Here is a 26872-nt window from a genome sequence, read left to right on the forward strand (position 1 = left end):
TTTTGCATTCTATTTTTATTTTTTTTTCAATTTTTTTTAATTTTCTTAATGTTTTTTCACAATTATTTTTTATTTTACTTTTATTTTTCAATTTTACGCGTGACAACGATGGGCCACCATACACTTCTAACGAGGTATAAAACACTATGATGCCTGGATTAAAAAAAAAAAACTGACGATACGCGAGTTTTGACACTGGAGTTCGGTAGGGTTAGTGGCGTATGTTGAAATGCAACACTTTGATTTGTTTCATGGCTACGTCATTGAGCCAACGTTCGTAGTTTATAATGCCATCGAAGTGACTATAATTTGACAAAAGTTCACAATTATTTTGCTTAAATTCACCAATGGATAAACTAGAATTCGGTTGGAAACCGAAGACTTATCGATCGAAGGTTAGGGGATCCCCCAAAACAGTGGTCTTACTCCATAGTGACACCGTGTGTCCCATCACTAATTAATTGATAACTTGCTAATTATACGACATAATCCATCCAAAATCAATAGGCTTCTGATCCGAACTATGATGAATGTACATGCAAAATCTGCAGCAGATCCAATCTCACTTTCGTGAGATATCGCTTGCATCTAACAAACAGACATACAGACAGACAAATACCTATCAACATACTTGCCGATCAAGATCGATAAGTAAAAATACCTATCAATATACTTACCGATCAAGATCGATAAGTAACAAGATCGACAAGTAATAACGAGCATATATATATATGGATTTCAATTCCGGGGCACAAACGGCTTATTACTACCATTGTAGTCTTGTTCGGCGTGCCTCATCATCTCGAAACCCAATAGAATGTGTATTTCTGCAATTGAACACCCAAAATTGTCATGAGAATAAATTTTATTTACAAATTGCGTCATGCGCCGAGCACTTGACGTCACTCGGGTAAAAAGTTTTGTCATGATCAAGTGAAACATATAGCTGTGGTAATGATAATTCCCCCATTGAACTCTCCGACAATAAATTTCCAGATAGAATCAAGATCAAATTATGGCAACATCAAAATTATTATTCTTTATTCTTTATAATCGTGTATTTGTAAATCAAAATTCCCTTTCGCATGCGTATGGTATCGAATTGTCACAGGGATAGTCATGCACACCCCAACTAGAGATTGCTCCGCAGTCTTCAGCAACATCATTCGGTTCTCCATGGGCCCAAATGGAATCGTAATTTGTAGTGGTTCGTCCATCCGACCAAACCCATGTCCCTTCGCTTCTGATGTCATCAAGTCCTATCCACATATACGAACCACCGCTGCCCCTATGTAGTTTTGGAATTACTACACTAAAAAGAAAAAACGTAATTTTCGTTTGATGTATTTTGATCTTGGAACGGTACTCCCGAAGTATTCGTACCAGGCTGGGGTAAGGTCCTAATTTTATTCCGATTTTCCTTGTTTTACTTCTATTACGAGGTCGGGGACTGTCAATGTTAGCCAAGTAAATATCCCCCTGTGCATAGGTTTCAGTACCTTCGAATTGATGTAAAATATGCCCTTACAATTAGTTACCTCTATATTGATACTCATACTTCAGGAGCGCTCTTGGAACATTACATGGTTACAATGAAATATTCATCTATTCAACTGTGCAAACACAAAAGATTATGAGACTTGGACTGACGCCAAGTTGTTAGAGTGCTATTGAACCTGTGTGAGTTAGACATTGTCAGACTCAGGTAAAGTCGGTTCATTTTCAGCCCCTTAGTTCGTGGAGCATATGGAAAATTGGTAGGCTATACTGAAAAAATGAGGGTACGCTCCTTAGACCTTAGTCTGTTGGTATAAACACAGGGTCGCAGTAAATATGTTAAATAAATCATAAACAAATCAACTTACTTCTTAGTTCTAACTCCAGACGAAATTAAACGCGCCCCAAATTCCATGCATCTGGCCTTCGCAGTTGAGTAGGTTACATAATCAGTAAAACTTTTATACAGGTAGTTATTGCTTGCTTTAATCCATCCAGATGCCAGATACACTCTGTTAGTCTAAATCCAAAATTTGTTCACAATTATCGATTCAAAAAAAAATCTGAAATCTCTTCATGAAACGACTTGTGTTATGTCTACTATTAAACTAAGTAACTGTAGTTTAGACTCCTAATCTGAACTCTTATAATATAATAAATTAATCTAGGCTACGTGTCCGTACTACAATTAAGTGTTAATTCGATAGACCCAAAGGATACTTCTATATTGTTTTATTATCACTGTGAAAAAATATTGTATGTACAAAACAATACATTAAATAGACTTACGCCCACAAACGCAATCCTAAAATGCATGGATTGACGTACCTCACAGATTGTTGTTGATTGATAATTTGAATTATAATGATACCCCATGGTTTCGGGAATTTGTTTTTAGGCCTTCTCTACTCAGTTTAGAGCTTAGCTTTTTATTTATTTATCGAAGAGAAAAATCTTTCGTTATTACGGAGCAGCGCTTGCTTCGGCAAATTATTGCGATTTATTTCACATGAAAAACTCAAATAAAACAAGAGGAAATTATGTATATTACTAATAATCACATTAAGTCAATTTAGTTACATCTTATGGCAAAACCCGCTTTATGATGACGATTTAGCAATATCAATTAAATAACTCGATTTGAGGTTAATTTGTCGGATAATCTGTTACATACAAAAGAAAAAGGTGCAATACACAGTATTTGTGAGCGACAGTGGGTGAGGAACTACTAAAGTTGGCGGGACGTTAATCACCAAATTTTTAAAAGTTGTAAACCAAGTTTTGGTTGTGTGTGCATTGAAACAGTTTGAATATTTGTCCAAGGCAATATTTGAATAATCAAAGATTGATAAAACAGTATGTAAACTTTATATGAATGTACAATGAAGCTTTCGACAGACAATGCCAAAATGAAAAAAATGAGCACCGTTCTTGTCATGAAAAAAATAAAAATAATCACTGTCATTGTCATTTCTTTGGTTGTATTAATCTTCAATCGACTTATTTCATTCCCGTAAAACGTTTTCAAATTCTTTATTTGCAAACCATCTGAAAAGCGAAAGAATAGACTGATTAGGGTTCAAGGTCAATGGATTTTAAGGTAAATTTTTGTTGGCTATCAAATTAATGTTAATAACCAGATTATACAATGAATTTCAACATGTTGATGTCCAAAAACGACTAAATTGTACCCTTGTATGATGTATTTATTAGATTCTATAATAGAAATTTAGATTCCTGTTTTGTATTAGACTTAAATTCATCTTATTGAGCTTAATTTCTGTTTTTAGTTTTCTCAGTATCATTCGAAATTCAGACGAAAGATGAATTTAGCTGTTTTTTCAGTCTTATTGCAACTTCCAAGAATAATGTTTCAGTCAATTTTCGTACTATTGCATATACCAGCGGTTTCCAACCGGGAGCCCTGGGCTTCCTAAAGAGGCCCCAGAGCAGTTGAAGTTGGGCCAATGCGCCAAACTGATTTTACTGTTCCCTTTACTTGAAGCAAAACTGATTTTACTTTCTTCTTTGCGAGAAGAGTATATTTCACATTGTTTAGCATGAATTGTTTGAACAGGAGGGAGGGGGGTTTGGAATCTCTCAAAAAAAGAAAACACTATGAATACCACTGGTATGATGAACAGGGGGCCTCCGTAAGGGGGCCATGAACCGTGGAATGTTGGGAACCACTGGCATATACAGTCTTTCTTACTTAATCTTAAAAATATTCAGATACCGTCACGCTGTTGATTAGCACAAAAGGAAACGCGAAAAAGAGGCTGCAGTTTTACACTCTATCTGGTGAAATTCAAACAACTTACTTCTCCTGGTATCGCCTGATATTCGTGTGTGGGTTGTGCTCATTAGATTTTTCAATCTTACTTCTGAAAGCCTTACCTGGCTCAAAAACTGAAAATTTGGAAGCAGAATATTTTACACCGAGTAAAACTATGGATAGATTCATAGGTGTGGACATATTCTTCAAAATCTTAACTATTGCCCTTGGATTTGTTTCTATTTTCGACCCGGCATTTCGAATGGCTACCGTTTAAAACAACATGTGCGTGAACCCAAACACTGTATTTCGTTGTTTGGAGGTAATATTTAACAAATCGAAAATTGATAAAATAATATGTGAACTTCATAAGGATTTTCAATAAAGTTTGGGTCGGGCAATGCCAAAATAAAAATAAAATAATCACCGTTCTTGTCATTTCCTCGGATGTATTAATCTTTGATTGACTTAGTTCATTCCCGAAATACGTTTTCAAATTCTTTATTTTCAAAGTATCTGAAAAGTGAAACTACAGACTCATTGGCGTCAAAAGTTAAACTGTTTTAATATAAATGGAATGTTTAGTGATTATCAAATTAATCTGAACATCTAGCTTACATAGCGAATTCTAAAATGTTGATCATCAAAAACGACAAAATTTTACACTTGTATGATGCATTCATTTGATTCAATAACAAAAAACCTCCCGATACCAAGACGTTTCAACAGTTAAAATGGGAGGTGTATCCCAACGGATACTACTATTTCAATATTATTAGCATATTTCTGCTTGCCCCTTTTCCACCCCCTATAAGACTGTGTTGTTCAAGGTCGATCGATATTTACACGAATTAAAATGAAACCTGAAACCAATCTTACTTCGTTGCGTTTCTACTGAAATTTTTTCATAGGAACTATTCATCTTGTCCTGCAATTTTGCTTCTGAAAGTTTCAACTTGATTTGAAACAAAAAACAGAAAAAGGTTATATTTATGAAAAACTAGAATTCAATAGACGCAATCGATGAATACATACTGTTCGGAAGCGACAATGGGTTTAATTCTGATTTTGACGTAACGCAAATTACATACCTGTTTTAAGCTATCTAATGGATCTTTTTAATTGAAATTAAGTGATCTAATACACTTTTTATAATATATCTTTTTTGTGTTAATACGGCAAGGATGAAAAAAAGTAACTAGTGTGCTCAATCGCGATAACACCAGCACTTTAAAAGTAGTTCGGGAGGCGCGTGTACCGCAACAGTATAGTTCGTTGTCTAAATCAATATGTACTTGATCGAAGACTGCTAAAACATTGCGTGAACTTTATATGATTTCAAAATAAAATTGCAACGGACAATGTCAAAATTAAAAATTAGTATTCACCGTTCTTATAAATTCTTCAGATGTGTTAATCTTCAATTGAATCAGGTCATTCTCGAAATACTTTTTTAAATTCTCTATTTTCAAAGCATCTGGAAAAGGGAAGGACAGACTCATTGGAGTCGAGGATCAAACTGTTTTAATTTAAATTATTTATTTAGTGATTATCAAGTTAATTTGAACAACTAGCTTACTCTAAAATGTTGATATTTAAAAATGACAAGATTTTACACTTGTATGATGCATTTATTGGAGCCTTTAATAACAGAAAAAGCCCCAAATTCCTGTTAAAAACTTGATTTCTGTTACGTGTTACACTGAACTTCCTTGTTTTAAACCTAAACTATTTGTTCCATCCTTCGGACGACTTTCTTAGCTTTGCATTGACAAACATGGTGACATAACATTTTTCAAAATAATATATAGTTAAGTTTTTTAAGAGTCAGATACCGCCACGTTGGGAATCGGTACAAAAAGAAACGTGAAAAAGAAGCTGCAGTTTTACACTCTATCTGGCAAAATTCAATCAACTTACTTCTCCTCGTATCGCCTGATATTCGTGTGTGGGTTGAGGTCATTAGATTTTTCAATCTTACTTCTGAAAGCTTTACCTGGCTCAAAAGCTGAAAATTTGAAAGCAGAATATTACACACTGAGTAGAAAACTATCGAAAAATTCATAGGTGTGGACATGTTCCTCAAAATGCTATTACCCTTATATTTGTTCCTATTTTCGATGGGGACCCATTTCACCTGAATCGTTGTTGATTTGAATTAATTGCTGTTTATTCCCGTGATTTTGCTATTACACCATCAATAATAGTACGTTATGGTTAGCTGGCCAGAAAATTGTTTGTGTCAATATATATCTGGAAATTTGCTATGGGGAATGAAATGTTTTTATCGGACAAAGTGTTCGGTTGATTTTGTTGTTGAAGTTGAAGCCGATATGGCTGGTGACGTGATATACAACCACACAGACACAAATATGAATATGTAGCCATCCCATATACATATACAGCCAGTTGGGCGATGTATATATACAGTCACTGTCAAATGCATATACAGTCAATTCTACAAAATATGCATTTATTTAGGCAATGTACGTAATTACTCAATGTCATATCTTTATATAGTTAACATATACACATATTGATCCAACCAAAAACATATATACGAACAATTCCATATGCATATACAGGCAAATAATATAGAGATAGAGCCAGCGAAATACACATATACAGCCAAATTATATACATATTTTGGACTAACCAAATATGCATATACAGCCAATTCATATATATGAATTAACATATTGGCTTTGCAATATAAGTTAAGCATATAACATTGGCAGTGAATGTATATTACTCGAATGGTTTAAATGTATATTGAGTTGGATGTATATGCATAAAGTATGGATTTTACATGTTTATATTTTGGCTGTATTTGTATATACGCGTCACAAACGACATTCGTTGGATTCGCTGGAAATCTGTTGCTTATATTACTGCCAGAGCTCAATAATTCACCAAACATTTTGTTGTTTTAGTTTTATTAAAGACAAACACTTTTTATTGTTTCGTGTTTGACCACCTCCATCACACTTGCATCTGCGGCCAATCATTGGAGTTTTCGGCACATATATTTAACCATTACTCTAATTACCGATTTTTTTTCTTCTGATATGTTGATCTGCAGATGATTTCTCGTAACGACAATCAATGTTTCCAAGTCCATTTTTTCATTTGCTGAGTCTGAAAATAATTCAGACTGAGACTAGAGTATTTATTTTATTTATATTTCATTACATGAACGAAAATTAAATCAATCTTACTTTGTTGAGTTTCTATTAAAATTTTCTCATAGGAACTATTCATCTGGTCCTGCAACTTTTCTTCAGAACGCGTCAACTTGATTTGAAACAAAAAAAGGGAATTTTTATGGAAAACTAGAGTTTAATGGATGGAAGCGACAGTTGGCGGAGATTTGATATTGATGTGACACAAATCACACATCCGTTATAAGTTATCTAGAGAAATATTTCAAATTAAAATGAAGTGAGCTAACACATTTTTATATTATATTTGTTTGTGTCAATACTGCACTGTATTTCGTTGTTTAAAGGCAATTTTTAACAAATCGAAAAGTTACAAAACAATATGTAAACTTCATAGGAATTCACATTAAAGTTTGGTCGGACAATGCCAAAATAAATTAAAAATAATCACCGTTTTTGTCATTTCCTCGGATGTATTAATCTTTAATTGACTTAGTTCATTCCCGAAATACGTTTTCAAATTATTTATTTTTAAATTATCTGAAAAGAGAAAAGACAGACCTTAAACTGTTTTAATATAAATGGAATTTTTAGTGATTATAAAACTAATGTGAACACCGAGCTTACATAGCAAACTCTAAAATATTGATCATCATAAACGACAATATTTTACACTTGTATGATGCATTCATTTGATTCAATACCAAAAAAGACTCCCAATCCCAAGACGTGTCCTAACGGATACTACTATTTTAATATTATTAGCATATTTCTGCTTGCCCCATTTCCACCCACCTACGAGACTGTGTTGTTCAAGGTCGATCGATATTTACACCAATAAAAATGAAACCAATCTTACTACGTTGCGTTTCCACTGAAATTTTCTCATAGGAACTGTTCATCTGGTTCTGCAATTTTGCTTCTGAAAGTTTCAACTTGATTTGAATAAAAAAAACATAAAGTTAATTTTTATAAAAAAACTAAAATTTAATGAATGCAATCGATGGAATACAAAGTGTTCGGAAGCGACAGTGGGTGTAATTCTGATTTTGACGTAACCCAAATTACATACCTGTTATAAGCTATCTAATGAATCTTTTAAATTGAAATTAAGTGATCTAATGCACTTTTTATAATATTTTTTGTTTGTTTTAAATTGCAAGGTTAAAAAAAAAGATAACTAGTATTCTTAATCGCGATGTCACCAGTCAGTTTAAAAGAAGTTTGGGTTGCACGTGTACCGCAACAATATAGTTCGTTGTCTAAATCGAAGACTGATAAAACATTATGTAAACTTTATAGAATTTTAAAATAAAATTGCAACGGACAATGCCAAAATTAAAAATTAGTATTCACCGTTCTTCTAAATTCTTCAGATGTATTAATCTTCAATTGACATAGTTCATTCCCAAAATACGTTTTCAAATTCTCTATTTTCAAAGCATCTGAAAAACGAAAGGACAGACTCATTGGAGTCGAGGGTCAAACTGTTTTAATATAAATTGATTATTTAGTGATTATCAAGTTAATGTGAACAACAAACTTACTCTAAAATGTGGATATTTGAAAATGACAATATTTTACACTTGTATGATCCATTTATTTGATTCATTAATAACAGAAAAGCCCCAAATTTCTGTTAAAAACTTGATTCCAGTTACGTGTTACACTAAGCTTCCTCCTATTAAATCTACTTTTCTTTTACTTTATCTCATTCAACTTTTGTGGTTTTGGACAGACAAACATAGATACTCAACATTTTTTGAAATAATATATAGTCTCTCATATAAACTCTTAAGTTTTTAAAAGTTTTTTTTACTTAGTCTTAGACAGTAGTCAGATACAGTCATGCTGGGACTCGGCACAAGGAAGTGAAAAGTAAGCTACAGTTTGTCTTCCAATCTAGCAAAATTCAATCAACTTACTTCTTTTTGTGTTTGCTGATACTTCTGCGTTGTTTGTGCTCATTAAATTTTTCAATTTTTCTTCTGAAACCTTTACCTGGCTCAAGATCTAAAAATTTGAAAGCAGAATATTACATACGAAATATGCATAAATTTAAGGGATGGAAGTGTTCCCAAAAGACTTCATTAGACTTCCACATTTACCATAGTTCCTATTGTCGAATTTATCGCCATTTCACCTGTAATGTTGTTGCTTTTAACAAATGTCTCTTTTTGTTTACCCGTGGTTAATTTTGGCAATCACACGATCAGCGGTTGCATGTTAAACCTGTATTTACCTGAGTGGTAACTTCTTTGTGTCGATATATTTGGCACTTTTGTTATAGGAATTATAAATTATTTATTGGCCACAAAGTGTTCGGTTGATTCTGTTGTTTGAAAAATTGCTTCTTTCAAAAAAGAAACCAATCGATTTCAAAGTATCTGGAGATAATTAAAGTCGCGAGGGTTGGTAACGTGATATACAACCACACAGCCACAAATTGAATAAAGTAGCCGTCTCATATACCTTTACAGCCATATATAAAATCAATGTGATATGCGTATATAGCCAATTCAACATGTTTGCTTTTAATTGGATAATGTATAACATTTTGTTGTTTCAGTTTTATTGAATAAATTTTTTTCATTTTTCCTTGCATGACCACCTCCATGGAGCTTTGTGAACATGTATTTGACCATCAATATCTTATTTACGCTTATAATTATAAATTTTCCAAATCGATAAAAATTTCATGTGATTACCGATTTTTTTTCTTCCGATATGTTGTTCTGCAGATGATTTCTCGTAACGACAATCAATGTTTCCAAGTCCATTTTTTCATTTGCTGAGTCTGCAATTAATTTAGACTGAGACTAGAGTATTTATTTTATTTATATTTCATTACATAAACAAATATCAAATCAATCATACTTTGTTGAGTTTCTTTTAAAATTTTCTCATAGGAACTGTTCATCTGGTCCTTCAACTTTGCTTCAGAAAGTGTCAACTTGATTCGAAACGCAAAAACAAGTTAATTTTTATAAAAAAGCTAGAATTCAATGGATGGAAGCGACAGTGGGTGGATTCTGATATTGATGTGACTCAAATCACACATCCGTTATAAGTTATCTAATACATTTTTTTAAATTGAAACTAAGCGAGCTGATACATTTTTATATTATATTTCTTTGTGTTATTATTCTACTGTGTTTCGTTGTAAAGGTAATATTTAACAAATCGAAAATTGACAAAACAATACGTAAACTTTATAGGAATTTACAACAAAATTTGAGACGGACAATGCCAAAAAAAAAATAAAATCACCGTTCTCGTCATTTCCTCAGATCTATTAATCTTCAATTGACTTAGTTCATTACCGAAATACGTTTTCAAATTATTTATTTTTAAATTATCTGAAAAGTGAAAAGACAGACTTATTGGCGTTAAAGGTTAAACTGTTTAATACAAATAAAATATTTAGTGATTATTAAATTAATGTGAACACCTAGCTTACATAGCGAACTCTAATATATTGATCATAATAAACGACAATATTTTACACTTGTATGATGCATTCATTTGATTCAATACCAAAAAAGACTCTCAATCCCAAGACGTTTTCTAACGGATACTATTATTTCATAATTATTAGCATATTTCTGCTTGCCCCCTTTCCACCCCCTACAAGACTGTGTTGTTCAAGGTCGATCGATATTTACACGAACGAAAATAAAACCAATCTTACTTCGTTGCGTTTTTACTGAAATTTTTTCATAGGAACTGTTCATCTGGTCCTGCAATTTTGCTTCTGAAACTTTCAACTTGATTTGAATAAAAAAAAAAGATAAAGGTAATTTTCATAAAAAACTAAAATTCAAAGGATGCAATCGATGGGATACATAGTGTTTGGAAACGACAGTCGGTTTAATTCTGATTTTGACGTAACGCAAATTACATACCTGTTATAAGCTATCTATTGGATCTTTTAAATTGAAATCAGGTGAGATAATACACTTTTTATAATATTTTTTTTGTGTTGATACAGCAAGGATGAAATAAAAGTAACTAGTATGCTTAATCGCGGTGTCACCAGTCCTTTAAAAGAAGTTCGGTATGTGCGTGTACCGCAACAGTATAGTTCGTTGTCTAAATCAATATGTGATTGATCGAAGTTTGATAAAACATGCAAACTTTTTAGGATTTCAAAATAAAATTGCAAAGGATAATGTCAAAATTAGAAATTATTATTCACCGTTCTTATGAATTCTTCAGATGTATTAATCTTCAATTGACTGAGGTCATTCTCGAAATAACTTTTTAAATTCTTAATTTTCAAAGCGTCTGAAAAAGGAAAGGACACACTCATTGGAGTCGAGGGTCAAACTGTTTTAATATAATTTGATTATTTAGTAATTATCAAGTTAAAGGGAACAACAAGCTTACTCTAAATTTTGATATTTAAAAATGACAATATATCACACTTGTATGATGCATTCATTTGTTTCAATACCAAAAAAGACTCCCAATACCAAGACGTTTTCTAACGGATGCTACTATTTTAATATTATTAGCATATTTCTTCTTGCCCCATTTTCACCCACCTACGAGACTGTGTTGTTCAAGGTCGATCGATATTTACACAAATAAAAATAAAACCAATCTTACTTCGTTGCGTTTCTACTGAAATTTTTTCATAGGAACTGTTCATCTGGTACTGCAATTTTGCTTCTGAAAGTTTCAACTTGATTTGAATAAAAAAAAAAATATAAAGTTAATTTTTATAAAAAACTAAAATTCAATGGATACAATCGATGGAATACATAGTGTTTGAAAACGACAGTCGGTTTAATTCTGATTTTGACGTAACGTAAATCACATACCTTTTATAAGCTATCTAATGGATCTTTTAAATTGAAATTAAGTGAGGTAATACACTTTTTATAATAATTTGTCTGTGTTGATACGACAAGGATGAAAAAAAAAGTGACTAGTATGCTTAATCGCGGTGTCATCAGCCCTTCAAAAGAAGTTCGGGATGTGCGTGTACCGCAACAGTATAGTTCGTTGTCTAAATCAATATGTAATTGATCAAAGTTTGATGAAACATTATGTAAACTTTATAGTATTCAAAAATAAAATTGCAACGGATAATGTCAAAATTAGAAATTATTATTCACCGTTCTTATAAATTCTTCAGATGTGTTAATCTTCAATTGACTTAGGTCATTCCCGAAATACGTTTTCAAATTCTTTATTTTCAAAGCATCTGAAAAAGGGAAGAACAGACTCTTGGCAGTCGAGAGTCAAACTGTTTTAATATAAATTAATTATTTTGTGATTACCAAGTTAATGTGAACAACTAGCTTACTCTAATATGAGGATATTTAAAACTTACAAAATTTGACAATTGTATGATGCATTTGTTGGATTCTTTAAAAACAGAAAAAGCCCCAAATTTCTGTTAAAAACTTGATTTATGTTACGTGTTACACTAAACTTCCTTATTTTGAACCTCATTTATTTGTTCCATCCGTTGAACGAAATTCTTAGCTTTGCATTGACGAACTTAGTGACACAACATCAATCAAATACCGTCACGTTGGTAATCAGTACAAATGAAAAAGTGAGGAAGAAACTGCAGTTTTACACTCTATCTGGCAAAAGTCAATCAACTTACTTCTCCTCGTATCGCCTGATATTCGTGTGTGGGTTGTGCTCATTAGATTTTTCAATCTTACTTCTGAAATCCTTACCTGGCTCAAAAGCTGAAAATTTGAAAGCAGAATAATACACACGAAGTAGAACTATGGATATATTCAAAAGAATGAAGGTATTTTCCAAAAGGCTATTACTTTTACATTTGTTCCTAGTGTCGACGGAGCCCGCCATTTCACTTGGAATGTTGTTGATTTTGTCAATCTCACGATCAGCAGCAGAACGTTCTACCGGTATTTTCTTGAGCGATGACTTCTTTGTTTCCGTATATTTGGCAATTTAGATATGAATAATGAAAAGTATTTATTGGACACAATGTGTGTATTTGTTTGATATTTGGTATTAGAAATAGTCGACTATATGTAAGATTTGGCTGTATATATAAAGTTCCTTAGCTGTATATATGCATATGACATTGACTTTTGTGTGTACATCACATAAATAAATGTATATGTATATCGGGTTGACAATATATGCATAAAGTCGCCGTGTGACTTGACTCATAGTCGCCGACTTGAATGGGTACTTAATATATTGTCTTTGCTGTATAGGTTAAGCATATGACATTAGCAGTGTATGTATATCAATTGAATGAATATATATATACATATATTAAGTTGGCTATATATGCATATGGCATTAGCTACATATGTATCATGTATCTCAGTCGTCTTAATATGCATATTTTTCGCTATATTTGTATACCACGTCACCAACCACTCTTGTTGAATACAACGGAGAGCTATTCCTTTTGTTTCTGTCAGGGCCCAATAATTCACCAAACGTTTTGTTGTTTTAATTTTATAAACGACAAACCTTTTAATTTTTTCGTGCTTGACCATCTCCATCACGCTTGTACCTACGGTTAATTATTGACGTTTTGACCAATATTCTGTTATTCATTCTAATAATTATAAATTTCACCAAACGAATAAAACTTAATGTGATTACCGATTTTTTTTCTTCTGATATGCTGTTCTGCAGATGATTTCTCGTAACGACAATCAATGTTTCCAAGTCCATTTTGTCGTTGGCTAAGTCTGCAATTAGTTTAGACTAATGATGCAAGTCAAAATCAATCACGTGGCACATTGTATACAATACTATGACGTTTCTGCAGTTAAAAATGGGGATGTATCTCAAAGAATACAATTTTATTAATGTTAGCATATTTCTGCTCGTCTCCCAAGCAGTGTTCCCTCTAAGAAACTTTCACACACGCAGCTTAGAGGGAACCTTGCTCCCAGGCAACTGTGTTGATTCAGATGGAGCTGGGCAAAACATTTCACTCCGTATTTGTATTTTACCTCGTCCTAGTATATTCTATCGAAAGTTTCAACTATTTTTCTATTTATGTTTCATTACATTATAAAAATCACACTAAACTTACTTCGTTGCGTTTCTCCTAAAATTTCCTTATAGGAACTATTCATCTGGTCCTGCAATTTTGCTTCAGAAAGTTTCAACTTGATTTGAAAACATGAAGACAATTGTTAAAAAAACTAGAATGCGTGTAGAGCATGAATCACATACCCATTATAGGTTTTCTAATGAATTTTATAAATTGAAATTGAGTGAGCTAATACATACTTATACTATATTTCTTTGTGTTGATATTGCAACATGGGAAAAAAGATACTAATATACTTAATCGCGGTGTCATAAGCCCGTCTAGAAAAAGTTGTAAAACTTGTTTGGGTTGCGCGTGTACCGCAACAGTATAGTTCGTTGTCTGAAAGTGGTAATTAACTAATTGAAGAGTGATAAAACATTAAGCAAACTTTTCAGGAATTTACACTAAAGTTTGGATCCGACAATGCCAAAATGAGAAAATAAATAAATAACTACCGTTCTTGTCATTTCCTCGGATGTATTAATCTTCAGTTGACCTAGTTCATTCCCGAAAAACATTTTCAAATTATTTATTTTCAAAGCATCTGTAAAGCGAAAGGACAGATTCATGTAATTGAAAATTTGACTATTTTCCTATTTTTATCTCATTATATAAATAGAAACTAAATAAATCTTACTTTGCTGCGTTTCCATTAAAATTTTGTCATATGAACTGTTTATCTGGTCCTGCAATTTTGCTTCAGTAAGATTCAACTTTATTTGAAATTTGAAAACAAAAAGAACATTGAAAATTGTGTATGCAGTGCAGTAATGAAAATTCAATGGTACAACCCAATTACCAATTCCTTGTTTTCTTGTGATACGTTATTTTTCATTTCTCCCGTAGAGTTCTCCATTAACATTTTTAGGTTGATCTCACTCTCTAACGTCCCTGAAATCGATAAACATAGTCAGACTCGATTGAAACATGTTATGCACAGCAACTTGGATATAAAAGCGTCATTCTATTTATGTACATACTAGATGAGTAAAAATGAAATAACAAAAAATATTAATTTTTTCCTATTCTTCGGATCCTTTTAATAAAGCATTACATAAATTGGTATGCTGGGCGATGGCATAGTTGTTTAACATTACATCAAGATAACTCACTTTCTCTTGTGATTTTCATCAATTCCTCATAGGAGATATTTAAATGTTTCCTGAATTTTTCCTCTGTCAGATTCAGCTCGCTTTGAAGCTGTGAAAATGAAGTTGGTGTCCTTATTATATACAAACACATTTGTAAAGATAATTGAAGAAACAACCTATAAATGAATTATTTATGAATTAGTTACCAATTTCCTATTTTCTTCTAACACATCAAGCTTTAGTTCACCAGTTACATTCGTAACTAACGTTTTCAAATCACTCTTGATCTTTAATGAATCTATTTAAAAATAAATAATGATAATTGTATTTCAGAAGTTTTTTTTTATAATATTCCATAAGCTCAATGAATTGTGACTAAAACTACACCTCAACAATTATATAGGATCAGAATCTGGCATCTCCACCTTTTATATAACTCCAAATATAACCCATATGGTCCAGCGGATAAAACCTCAAATATGATGGAATTGTGCACTTTTGGATGCAAGCATGAAACTTGGCACACGTGTACAGTAGCATCCCCTGATCAATTTTGGATATGGTGCCATCTATGAAAATACCTCGTCGCCATGGAAACGAGGCATCATTCGTATTGCTATTAAAGGGAAATATACATTACTTTAGGAAAGGATATTTTCAAGATAAGTAAACCGATGTGTATATAAGAAGTGAAGAATATGATCAGAAGTGCATTTTGACAAATTCCCTTGTAAACAGATGATGTCGTAGCTCATTAACCTGAAGGGAAATGAAAAATAATTATCCGAGAGGTAAGTTACTGCTTCTGAAGTTTGTTCAATATCCGAAAAGTCTAAATTATGTTTTGGCTTACCTAGCTGGCACATGTCGATAGATAGAGGTCAAAATGTTGTCGATTCTAGTCATCAATTAGGATTCAACCGTATTTCAACATATATCTAACATCTGGGTAACTGCTAAGCTAACGACATCATCTGTTTACAAAGAAATGGAGAATGCCAGAGAACATCCCCCCTACATCAAATTCTTTGCTGCAACACATACGTAGAGCAATCTTTCAAGGTGTGTTTATTTGGAGCAAAGCAACGAAGGTTTCACAAAATTTACCCGATGCACAGAGATGGGGATGGGAAAAAGTAGGAGACAAATTTTTACCAAGATGGATGACTATCCCTGAAGCAGCAAAAAATTGCACAGAGCTGATTCATTGGGGCTGCAAGAAAGATTATATATCTAAAGAGTATATATCTAAATAGTAAAATTTCCCCCACTAGTTATTGGGGAGTCTTTGTGGAATATATTTTTGAAAAATATAATTATTTCAATCGTTTTTCTATTTATTTCTTTTTGTAGCACTTACATAAGGTGACGTTAGATATAGATTAGAATTATCAACAATTCCAGCCGAGTTTGAGCTGAAATGTAATGCAAGTTTTCCGTTTTTATCTGACTGAGATACTAATGCCAGAGTTAAGAGCATGAATTTATCTTTAATAATATATATGATATGATAGCTGCAAGATAACAGTAATCCGTCAGTTATGAGATATATATTTTATATTTTCACCAGCTTTACGTGGCTATGAGTTTGAAAGTATACCATTGGCGATGGCAGTTGATTGAGTGCAAAAGGAATTACATTTTGAAAGTGAATGTAGCTAACTCCATGACAATTACAGAAAATACAGGTTATGCGACTTATAATCGTGTTTGGTCAATAACGATACCTCGTTTTCATGGTAACAGGTATTCTGTTATCAAGGGAAATTGTCAAAATGCACTTCTGATCATATTCTTTACTTCTTATATACACATCGGTTTACTTATCTTGAAAATATCCTTTCCCCAATTAATGTTTATTTCCCTTTAATAGCAATACGGATGATGCCTCGTTTCCATGACAACGAGGTATATTCTTGGATGGCACCATATCCAAAATTGATCAGGGGAAGCTACTGTACACGTGTGCCAAGTTTCAGGCTTGCATCCAAAAGTGCATGATTTAAACTCTTATCCGCTGGTCTAATAATCATTCAAGAGTGACAGCGAAGAGGATATGTAAATTTTATTAAAAAACAATTTAAAACATTTTGCAACCATTTTCTGCATGTTCTTTAATTATCAAAACAGCTCTTATGATGTTTTGAATAAGTTCAAATCACTGAATAAGGATGGATAAATAAAATTGACTAAAAATGATTGAAAGTTTTTTCCCAACCATTCTCATGTTTTATTATCTTTCAATAACACCTCTGTAATGTTTGTAATAATCTAAAATCACTGAAGCGTAACTGGGGTAGAATGAAAAAATGACTTATAATTAACACGAATTCCCTGTCCTTCATCTCCTAATTATATCTCTCAGATGCCTACAATAATCCAAAATCACTGGAGCGTAAATGGGCAGGATGAAAAATTTGTTTGTAAACATGAAAACGAAAAAATTTACTTTGCTGCGTTTCGTTCAATATTTTCTCATCGGATCTGTTCATCTGGTCCTTTAATTTGGCTTCAGAAAGTTTCCTCTTGATTTGAAACGTGAAAATAAAGAACATTTTTATAGAAAAAAATAGAATTCAGAATAGTAACTGCAAATAACAACTCAATTACCAATTTAATGTTTTCTTGTGATATGTTATTTTTCATTTCTCCTGTTATATTTTCCATCAACAATTTTAGGTCATTCTCACTCTTGAACGTCTCTGTAATCAATAAAAATAGTTAGACTTGATTGAAACTACTTTGATGTGAACTGCAATTTGAACATAAAGTCGCCAATCTATCTATGTAAATACTGAATAAAAACAATGAAATAATATTTATATCCCACTTTAAATATATTATATAATTTGGTAATGAGCACGATGGCTTAGTTATTTATGCATTGCTCGTTAGTAGTATCGCAGGTTAAAATCTCGCGGTAAAAACCGAGGCCAACCACTATAACACAGAGTGTAATAAATTGAATGGCGATACCGATACCTGTAATGCCTGTAAACAGCAATTCGATTTTAAATATTTTCTGAAACTGTTTAATTGTAAAGTTTCATGTCTATATTCCCATGAACTAAAAATAAAACATTTTGATAAACTCACTGCTTTCTGTTTCTTGCAACAATTTTTCATAAGTCAGATTTAACTGTTTCTCAAATTGCTTCCTTGTCAGATTCAATTCGCTATGAAACTGTGATAATTAAGATGGCGCTATTGTCATTTACAAATATATTTGTGTAGATAATTGAATAATAATTGAAAATAATTTATAAAGTTATTTACCAATAGTTTATTTTCTTCTAATACATCAATCTTCAATTGACCAGTCACATTCATAATTATAGTTTCCAAAGCACTCTTGATCTTTAATGAATCTTATTAAAGATAGGATGTGATAATCTTATTTTACAACCATTTTCGATATTTTAAAGGCTCGCTCAAAATTATCTTTGAGTGCCAAATATCGAGTCCATCTGGTGTATTTACTTCGCCGCGGCAATTTACATTTTTGAAATTTCAAAAAAATTGTCGCAATATATGGCGATTTGGTGGGTTTACGTGTTGATATATTTTTACAACGCGTTCTTATTCCATCTGACTGGCCGTTTATACTTTGCTAATGGAAACATATTTATTGTCTGTAAATAATGATTTGGTATAGGGCATTATATTTGGGAATGACACAAGAAACTTTGACAAAAGTTGTATCATATACTTTAACTCGTCCTGGTTTATTCATTTAAAAATTTGACTTTTTTTAAATAAAATTTCATCAAACAAATAAACATTAATTAAATCAATCTCACTTTGTACCGTTTCTTTTGATATGTTCGCATTTGAACTGTCAATCTGGTTCTTCAACTTTGCTTCAGAAAGTTTCAACTTGATTCGAAAAGTGGAAATGAAAAGAGAATTTTTATAAAAAACTTTTAATGTAGTCTAGTAGCTACAAATTACAACTTAATTACCAATTTAATGTTTTCTTGGGATATGTTGTTTTTCGATTCTCCAGTTATATTCACCATTAATAATTTTAGGTCATTTGTACTCTTTAACGTCGCTGAAATGAATACATATAGTTTAACTTGATTGAAACTACACCTTGGTGGGAACTGGAATTTGGAGATTGCAATCTATCTATATAAATACTAAATAAGTAACTTATTTTCAACTTTTCAACCCCACCCATCAGATATATTATATAATTGGGTAAAGAGCGTTATTGTTAAGTTATTTATGCGTTGGACGTTAGTGGTATCGAAAGTTGAAATTTCGCGTTGAATCATGATGCCTACCACCTTAAAACCCTTTTCATGCAATTTTTATTTTTTATTAAATAATCGTATTTGCTACGTCGATTTTATGCATTTGTACCCCCACAACTAATCGATAGACTAATGAAAAACTAATGATCTACTGCTGCCCATTGACGGCTTGTTGGAAAGCCTATTTAAAAAGCTTGCAATTAGCGATTAAAGGAAAAGTTTTCTAAAAAGTGGTGGTCTGAGTCACGAACCGGATAGAAAAAAATGCATTTTTTTTCTTGAGAGTTGAAACTTCAAGCTGTGATGAAAAATAGAGATATTCGCTAAATCCTTTATTGTTACCACTTCTTTATTGGCAAACAATAGCATAATGTTGCTGTAAAAAACTCAAAATATTCTTGTAGATGGAAGGGCTAATACTTCTTGTATTACCACCCAAAAAACGCCAAAATTTGCATAAATTTCAAAACTTTTGTAACGTTTCCAATTGCTTCTTAGACGCTTATAATACGCCACATGAAGATGTCAGAGAGTCACCTACTCAACCAAGAATCTAACTATCACCAGAAATCATACAGCCTTACAGCCTCATCGTGTGCACTCCAATGCTTTTCCCCACCTATATGTTCAACACAAACTTTGGGAAAATGCTGCAAACTTTAATAAAATGGAACAGAAAGGCAAAAAATTAGCGTCGCTTATGTTAATCTCGATGATGACTTCTTATGAATAGACTAAAACCCGGAAAAACTAGACCAACAGTTTGCGACTGAATGCCAAATGAAACGGTGGAGTACATTAACGTACCCGCCGCAATCTAGCGACTTTTGCCCTTGGTACGTTTACGTACCTACCGCATATTGAGGGAATTGGCGATTTCGATACCTGTAATATCTGTAAACAGCAATTCAATTTAAAATATATTCTAAAACTGTTTAATCATAAAGTTTTATGTCTATATTTTTATAAAATGAGAAAATAATACATTTTGATAAACTCACCGCTTTCTGCTTCTTGCAACAATTTTTCGTAGATCATATTTAACTGTTTCTTAAATTGCTTATTCGTCAGATTCAACTCGCTGGCAAGCTATGAAAATTAAGATGACGCTATTGGTATATACAAACACATTTGTGTAGATAATTGAATAAACAACTTTCGAAATATTTATAAAGTTATTTACCAATAGTTTATTTTCTTCTAATACATCGGTCTTTAATTGACCAGTCACATTCATAATTAAAGTTTCAAAAACACTCTTGGTCTTTAATGAAGCTAAATAAAGATGAGTAATGGTAATCTTATTTTACAACCTTCTACTCCATACAAAAGACTCGCTCAAAATTAATTTCGAGTGTCAAATATCGTGTCTGAGTAGTACGTATGACCTAAAATGGACATAACAGTTTTCATTAGGTATTGTTTGTCAGTTTAATCAACCATGATTTTCCCATTAAATCATGAAGTTTATTGCCTATTTTTTGCTCGCTCATGCAAATTATATTTTCCAGATTTGAAAATAATTGTCGCAATATGTGTCGATTGGGTCTACGTGTTTATATATGTTTTGCAACACTTTCTTGTTTATCTTGTTTATAAAGAAATATTTGGTATATGACATTGGATTTGGGAATAGTTTTACAAAAGTTGTTCCATGCTTTTAACTCGTTCGGGTGCATTTTTTTAAAAACTTGACTATTTTTTTTTTTAAATATTATTACACAAATAAATATTGAAACAAACAAACTTACCTCGTTGCGTTTCTTCCAATATTTCCTCATTGGATTTGTTAATCTGGTCCTTTAATTTGGCTTCGACAAGTTCCATCTTGATTTGATACGTATAAATGAAAAGAATTATTTATATAAAAAAAAATTGAATTTAGAATAGTAGCTGCAAATATCAACTCAATTACCAGTTCATTGTTTTCTTGTGATATGTTCTTTTTCATTTCTCCCATTAGATTCTCCATTAACATTGTCAGGTCGGTCTCACTTTCCAACGTCCCTGAAATCGGTAAATATAGTTAAACTTGATTGAAATTGGTCATGAAGAGCAATTTGGATACACCGGTGTGAATAATTTTACGTAAATACTTGATAAGTAAAACTGAATAAACAAAATATTAATATTTTCTTTAACTACACTCATAAAACATGTTATATAAATGGCTAAGAGGCGCGATGACATAGTTGTTTAATAATAGATTAAGATGAACTTACCGCCTTCTGCGACTTGCAACATTTCCTCATAAGACATATTTAATTGTTTCTTGAATTTCTCCTCTGTCAGATTCCGTTCGCTTTGAAGCTGTAACAATTGAGTTGGTGTCATCATAAAATGCAAATACTTTTGTAAAGGTAATTGAAGAAACAACTTCTGAATGAATTATTTATAAATTATTTATGAATTAGTTACCAATTTCTTAGTTTCTTCTAACACATCAATCTTTAGTTGACCAGTCACAGTCATAACTAACGTTTCCAAATCACTCTTGATCATTAATGAACCTAAATAAAGATAAGTAACGGTAATCTTATTTTACCAATTTCTTTTATATCATAAAGACTCGCTCAATATAATCTTCGATTTCTCGAGTTCCTCTGGCCGCCAGTATAGTCAGAGTTTGAGTCTCTTTAGATGTCTCGGGTATTTGAAAAATTCGAGGAGAACGTATGTACCCAAGTAGGCATAACAGTATTTATTAGATTCCATTCAAATTTTATTGCACAAATAAACATTAAAACAAAAAATTACTTTGTTGCGTTTCTTTCAATATTTCCTCATTGGATTTGTTTATATGGTCCTTTAATTTGGCTTCAGAAACTTTCATCTTGATTTGAAACGTAAAAATAAAAAGAATTTATTATATATAAAAACTAGAATTCAAAATATTGGATGCAAATAACAACTCAATTACCATTTCATTGTTTTCTTGTGATATGTTATTTTTTATTTCTCTCGTTAGATTCTCCATTAGCATTTTTAGGTCATTCTCACTCTTCAACGTCCCTGAAATAGACAAATATGGTTAGACATGATTTAAATTTGTACATAAAGGCGTCAATATATTCATTTATGTACAAACTAGATAAACAAAAATAAAATAACAAAAAATATTAATTTTTCTCACTCTTCAACCACACTCAAAAAAACCTTTAATGAATCTAGTTAGAGATAAAGAATTATAACTGCTCTTCACTAGCAATGTATGATTTTCCATAGGCTCGATCGATAATTTTTGTCACAAACTACAACCCGTACCTTTTGTTAAATTTGTAATATAAACTATTTTTATTCAAGAGTGACAGCGAGTAAGATAAATAAATTTTATGAAAACAATTAAAAACATTTCCCAAGCATTTTCATGTTCTTTAATTCTCAATACAGCCATTTTGATGTTTGGAATAAGTTTAAAGTACTAAATATGGAGGGGAAATAAAATTAACTAAAAAGGATTAAAAAATTTTCCCATCCACTTTCATGTTTTCTTAATTCCTAATAACACCTCTGTGATGTTTGTAATTATCTAAAATCACTGGAGGGTAACCGGGAAAGAATGAATTATTTTTTAACGCATTTCCCGTCCTTCATCTCGTAATTATACTTTTCAGAGGCCTACAATAATTCAAAATTACTGTAGCGTGATTGGGGAGAAGGAAAAACAATTTTGTCAAAAAATTATTTAACCCAATATTATATCTCGATATTTTTTATTTATTACTTTAGTTCAATTACATACTACATTTCTTTTACGCATCAAATATGTTACTAACGTATCAACTCACTTTTTTGCGTTTCTTCTGAAAGTTTAGCAAGTGAAACATTCAATTGTTCTCTCAAAGTTTTCTTTGTTACTTTCAAATCTTTTTTGAACTTTAAAAAAATACAAAATTAGAGAAATTTCTAATCATTTTGAAGAATATAATAAGCCACCAATAACTAACCAGTTTGTAGTTTTCGTTAATGTTTCTTTTCATTTGCCTTGTCACATTGACTCTTGTCATTTCCAAACTCTTTTTAATTTGCAAGGATTCTTGAAAACAAACAAAAACACAATACTAGTGAACTATTTAAGTAAATTGTAATATGTAGTAAGCTAATACAATTTGTATTTATCTGACTGTTATCTAATTTTTACAAGTCGGAGTCAAGTTATTTTCAACCAGTAGCCGAATTCGAATGTAATTTTTTTTCGACTTCCAGTCACAACGCAAAACAAATTGCTATTTTTGGATTTAAAATAAAATTTAATTAAGATAGAATCATTGAAATTTTTTTTCTCTTCTATATAAAACACTCAAACCTCAAATTACCTGTTTGTGTATCTTTCAAAACTGTTTTGTAAGCTTCGCTCAACTTATCAAAATTTTCTTGCATAGTCTTTAATTCGACATGAAGCTATAAATGGATATTAAGAAAATAATTCTGCGGATTGATAAGTTGTATTATTTAGGCTTAGGTTGTATCAGTTAGGACCTAAATAAATCAATAAACTATGTCTTTTTTTACCAAAGATATAACTAACGCTGTTCGAATTGGTATCTTATTCAACCTTTCCTGCAACATTTAAAAGTTTCCTGCAACATTTAAATTAATTCTGGACTAAAGGAGGAGAATATTTCTGTTTTTAGTGTGAAGCAGTGGCATCTATAGGATAAAGCAATATGTATATGTTTTATAGTAATATATTAGCTTTTTTCAACAAACAATTTTTAATATGAATATAGTTTACCAGTAGTCACTAATCACCGTATGAAGTTATCGGTTACTAGATGAGAAAGTTATTGAATAGAAAACGAAAGATGTTGTCCACTTGAAATTGTAATTGATAAGCAGAAAATAATGCAAATTGGTTACAATATCCAAGTGAACTCTCAAATTCATCATTCAATACATATAAATATACCTAAATAATATACTATCTGTATTGTTTTGTACCTTTAATGCGTTTTTGTTTTGCTCGTTTATATTTCCCATAATCAGAGTCTTCAAGTCCTGTTTGATTTGTAATGAATCTGGAGATTTAGAGACAAATTATGATTAGTTTGAAAGTTGCCTTTTTAAAATTTGGAAATTTGTTAGGTATTGTAAATCAGTGCAATCAAACCGCTTAGGGCAAGGGGTGCGCAACAGGCGACTATCGGGCCACAGTCCGGTCAGCCAAGCCATTTAGTGTGGCCCGTGTCAACACTCAGATTTTGCCCCAGAAAGCATAATATTCTAATCCAGGCGTCACCAAACTTTTTGACCGCGGGCCGGGTATGACTCAAACTGTGTTGAGACGGGCCGGACAAATATTTTAGTGTGGCCCTTGTCACCACTCAGATTTTGCCCCATCAAGCATAAAATCCGACAGTTTATGTTGAGAAAGAGGATCACATGGATAAAAATACATTTTGATTTTTGCTTTTGTCGCTGCGATACTGTTTTTGCCGATCTTCACGGTTCGTTGTCTTACTGTGAAGGGAAGCGATAATCGCATTCTCTTTTCTTGCCTTTTCCGTAGTGCACTGGTTGTCGCTATTTTTTTTTGTTTGGGTGTGTACGTTTTGTGGGGCCCAGCTTGATTTATGAAGTAGACATATGGCCACCGACGAAAAATGTTGCCCACCTTTGGCTTAAGGTAATTTGATTTAGCTTCATTTACTAATTATTGAACAAACTGAATCATTATTGTAAAATAATTGTCCTGCATGAAAGTTAATTTAAGACTGAGAATTCAAAATAAAAATACTAAAAACTTAAAAGTAAGCACTCAGGTTTAATTAATTTTTCAGGACATCGATTGGCAAGCATGCAAGTATTTTAAACTAAAAAACGAAATTTAACTAGATATAGAGAAAGAGATCTGATATATTCCACTCATATAAAGAAAAAATATGTGTGAGAGATTATTGAGAAACCACGTCATGTATTGCATTTTTAATCATCAGTTTTATCCATTTTAATACCCTACTTCTCTGGTTGTCGCTGAATACTTCTATTCGGGAATTGTTGAACAGATTTTCCAATTTCTCTTCAGTAAGTTTTAATTCACTTTGAATCTTTGAAAGAGTTTAATATTGATTAAAATCGAAAATTTTTGGTATTAATAGATTAAATACTGATGATGGAATGAAAAGATTTGATTAAATAACAAAAACAAAAAATTAAACATACTCGCGGGCCAATGAAAAACCAGCATTGGCCGGTGTCGGTTTGCGGACCGGCGCTTGGGAACCCCTAATCTAGTTAAACTATCACAATGATGATAGTCTTCAAAATACCTTCACCAGGAATTATTTTACACTGGTATGTCATCGACCGAAAACAATCAAGTTGTGTATCTTATCATATCTTATCATATAATGTTTCATCAGTTCTGATTCCCCAAGCGGGTGGCGAATGGAGGGCACCATGCAAAGCACATGTATTTGCTAAAAATTAAAATTGAGCTGCACTTTGGAATATGAAGTTAGAACATATTATCATCATTTTGTTATTGTAGATTTTTGTCAAACATTCTATCTCCATTTACAGAAAAATTAAATGAACCTCTACAGATTGGAGGCTTTGATTTATATAAATGTTATTGCTTTATCAAAACATCTATCAACTCACCATTGCCGTCATGAATTTAGTTATTAAAAACAGTTTTTAAATAAAACCTTATGAAACAACAAATGAAATAAGCATTTTGTGGACGATTGTTTTGCTGAACTCTTCGTTAACTCTAAATTAAAACAAGATTTCTAATTACTCACCTGGTAAATCAGAATAAAAGCAAAAATCAGAGCTATGGAAAAAACCGCTGAAGAAATTACATTGAAAACCAGAAGTTTCTTGCTTGTTACCCGACTTTTACCTGAATAAAATAGCGAGTATATAAAGACAGAAGCAGAAATATTCTAAAGTCAAAATCAGAACATTTGAAATTTTTTGTGAAAATCGTTCAACCGGCTTTAAATTATTAGGGATAACACCATTATGCTTGCAATACTAAAATCTTACATATGAGAATGTGAGTAAGAATTGAAATTTTATACAAGAATAATGTAACAACTGCAAAATGGTTAAATTACCTAAAATCGATATGTTAACAACTATAATACAGATTCAAATAGACCTTAAATCAATTTATTTGCTATATATATATTATGTTCTTTGTCCACGCTGAAATTAATCTTGACGATTTTTTTATGTATCCATATCAATTGGGCAGGGTATGCAATGATGGAAAATAATAACAGGAAAATAATGGGCAATCAACTACAAATTCAAACTTTTTAAGTTTATTTTATTTCAATGACATATTAAGATGTTTTTCTGTACATTCTAATAATAAATACAAACTCAGTTTTGGATTCACTGCAACGAATTTATCCTTCTCAGTATCGGAGCTTTCAACTAATCCAGAACAACTTTCATTTTGAATATTTGAAAAATATTGCATTTCCATTTTGTACTTCTTAACGAATATTCCAATTTTGAATCTTAGTGCAGTGTGCGGTGGCGAGTAACATCAGAGAATTTTTAAATAATATAACGATATA

At 31.8% G+C, this 26872-nt stretch overlaps 1 protein-coding gene across 1 annotated transcript; it reads right to left on the reverse strand.

Annotated features, from left to right (window-relative positions):
* Nucleotides 1-900: 900 nt before the first annotated feature.
* LOC120338345 (uncharacterized) lies at nucleotides 901-26872 on the reverse strand. The gene is made up of 50 exons (XM_078116674.1): nucleotides 26673-26872; nucleotides 26084-26184; nucleotides 25297-25384; nucleotides 24279-24355; nucleotides 23654-23738; nucleotides 23285-23373; nucleotides 23126-23213; nucleotides 22258-22349; nucleotides 22095-22170; nucleotides 21756-21847; nucleotides 21560-21647; nucleotides 21253-21344; nucleotides 21089-21164; nucleotides 20521-20612; nucleotides 20339-20426; nucleotides 19041-19132; nucleotides 18879-18954; nucleotides 18355-18446; nucleotides 18175-18262; nucleotides 17689-17780; nucleotides 17528-17603; nucleotides 15285-15376; nucleotides 15100-15187; nucleotides 14787-14878; nucleotides 14625-14700; nucleotides 14443-14531; nucleotides 13985-14060; nucleotides 13546-13634; nucleotides 12557-12644; nucleotides 12057-12145; nucleotides 11545-11620; nucleotides 11132-11220; nucleotides 10625-10700; nucleotides 10204-10292; nucleotides 9811-9886; nucleotides 9642-9730; nucleotides 8859-8946; nucleotides 8290-8378; nucleotides 7793-7868; nucleotides 7385-7473; nucleotides 6991-7066; nucleotides 6822-6910; nucleotides 5693-5780; nucleotides 5161-5249; nucleotides 4652-4727; nucleotides 4200-4288; nucleotides 3819-3906; nucleotides 2957-3045; nucleotides 1866-2017; nucleotides 901-1312 (listed from the first exon to the last, which is right to left on the reverse strand). The coding sequence occupies exons 1-50, from the start codon at nucleotides 26776-26778 to the stop codon at nucleotides 1069-1071; spliced, it is 4542 nt and encodes a 1513-aa protein (XP_077972800.1). The 5' UTR covers nucleotides 26779-26872; the 3' UTR covers nucleotides 901-1068.

Source organism: Styela clava, chromosome 10, assembly GCF_964204865.1.
Source record: "Styela clava chromosome 10, kaStyClav1.hap1.2, whole genome shotgun sequence".
Lineage (NCBI taxonomy): Eukaryota > Metazoa > Chordata > Ascidiacea > Stolidobranchia > Styelidae > Styela > Styela clava.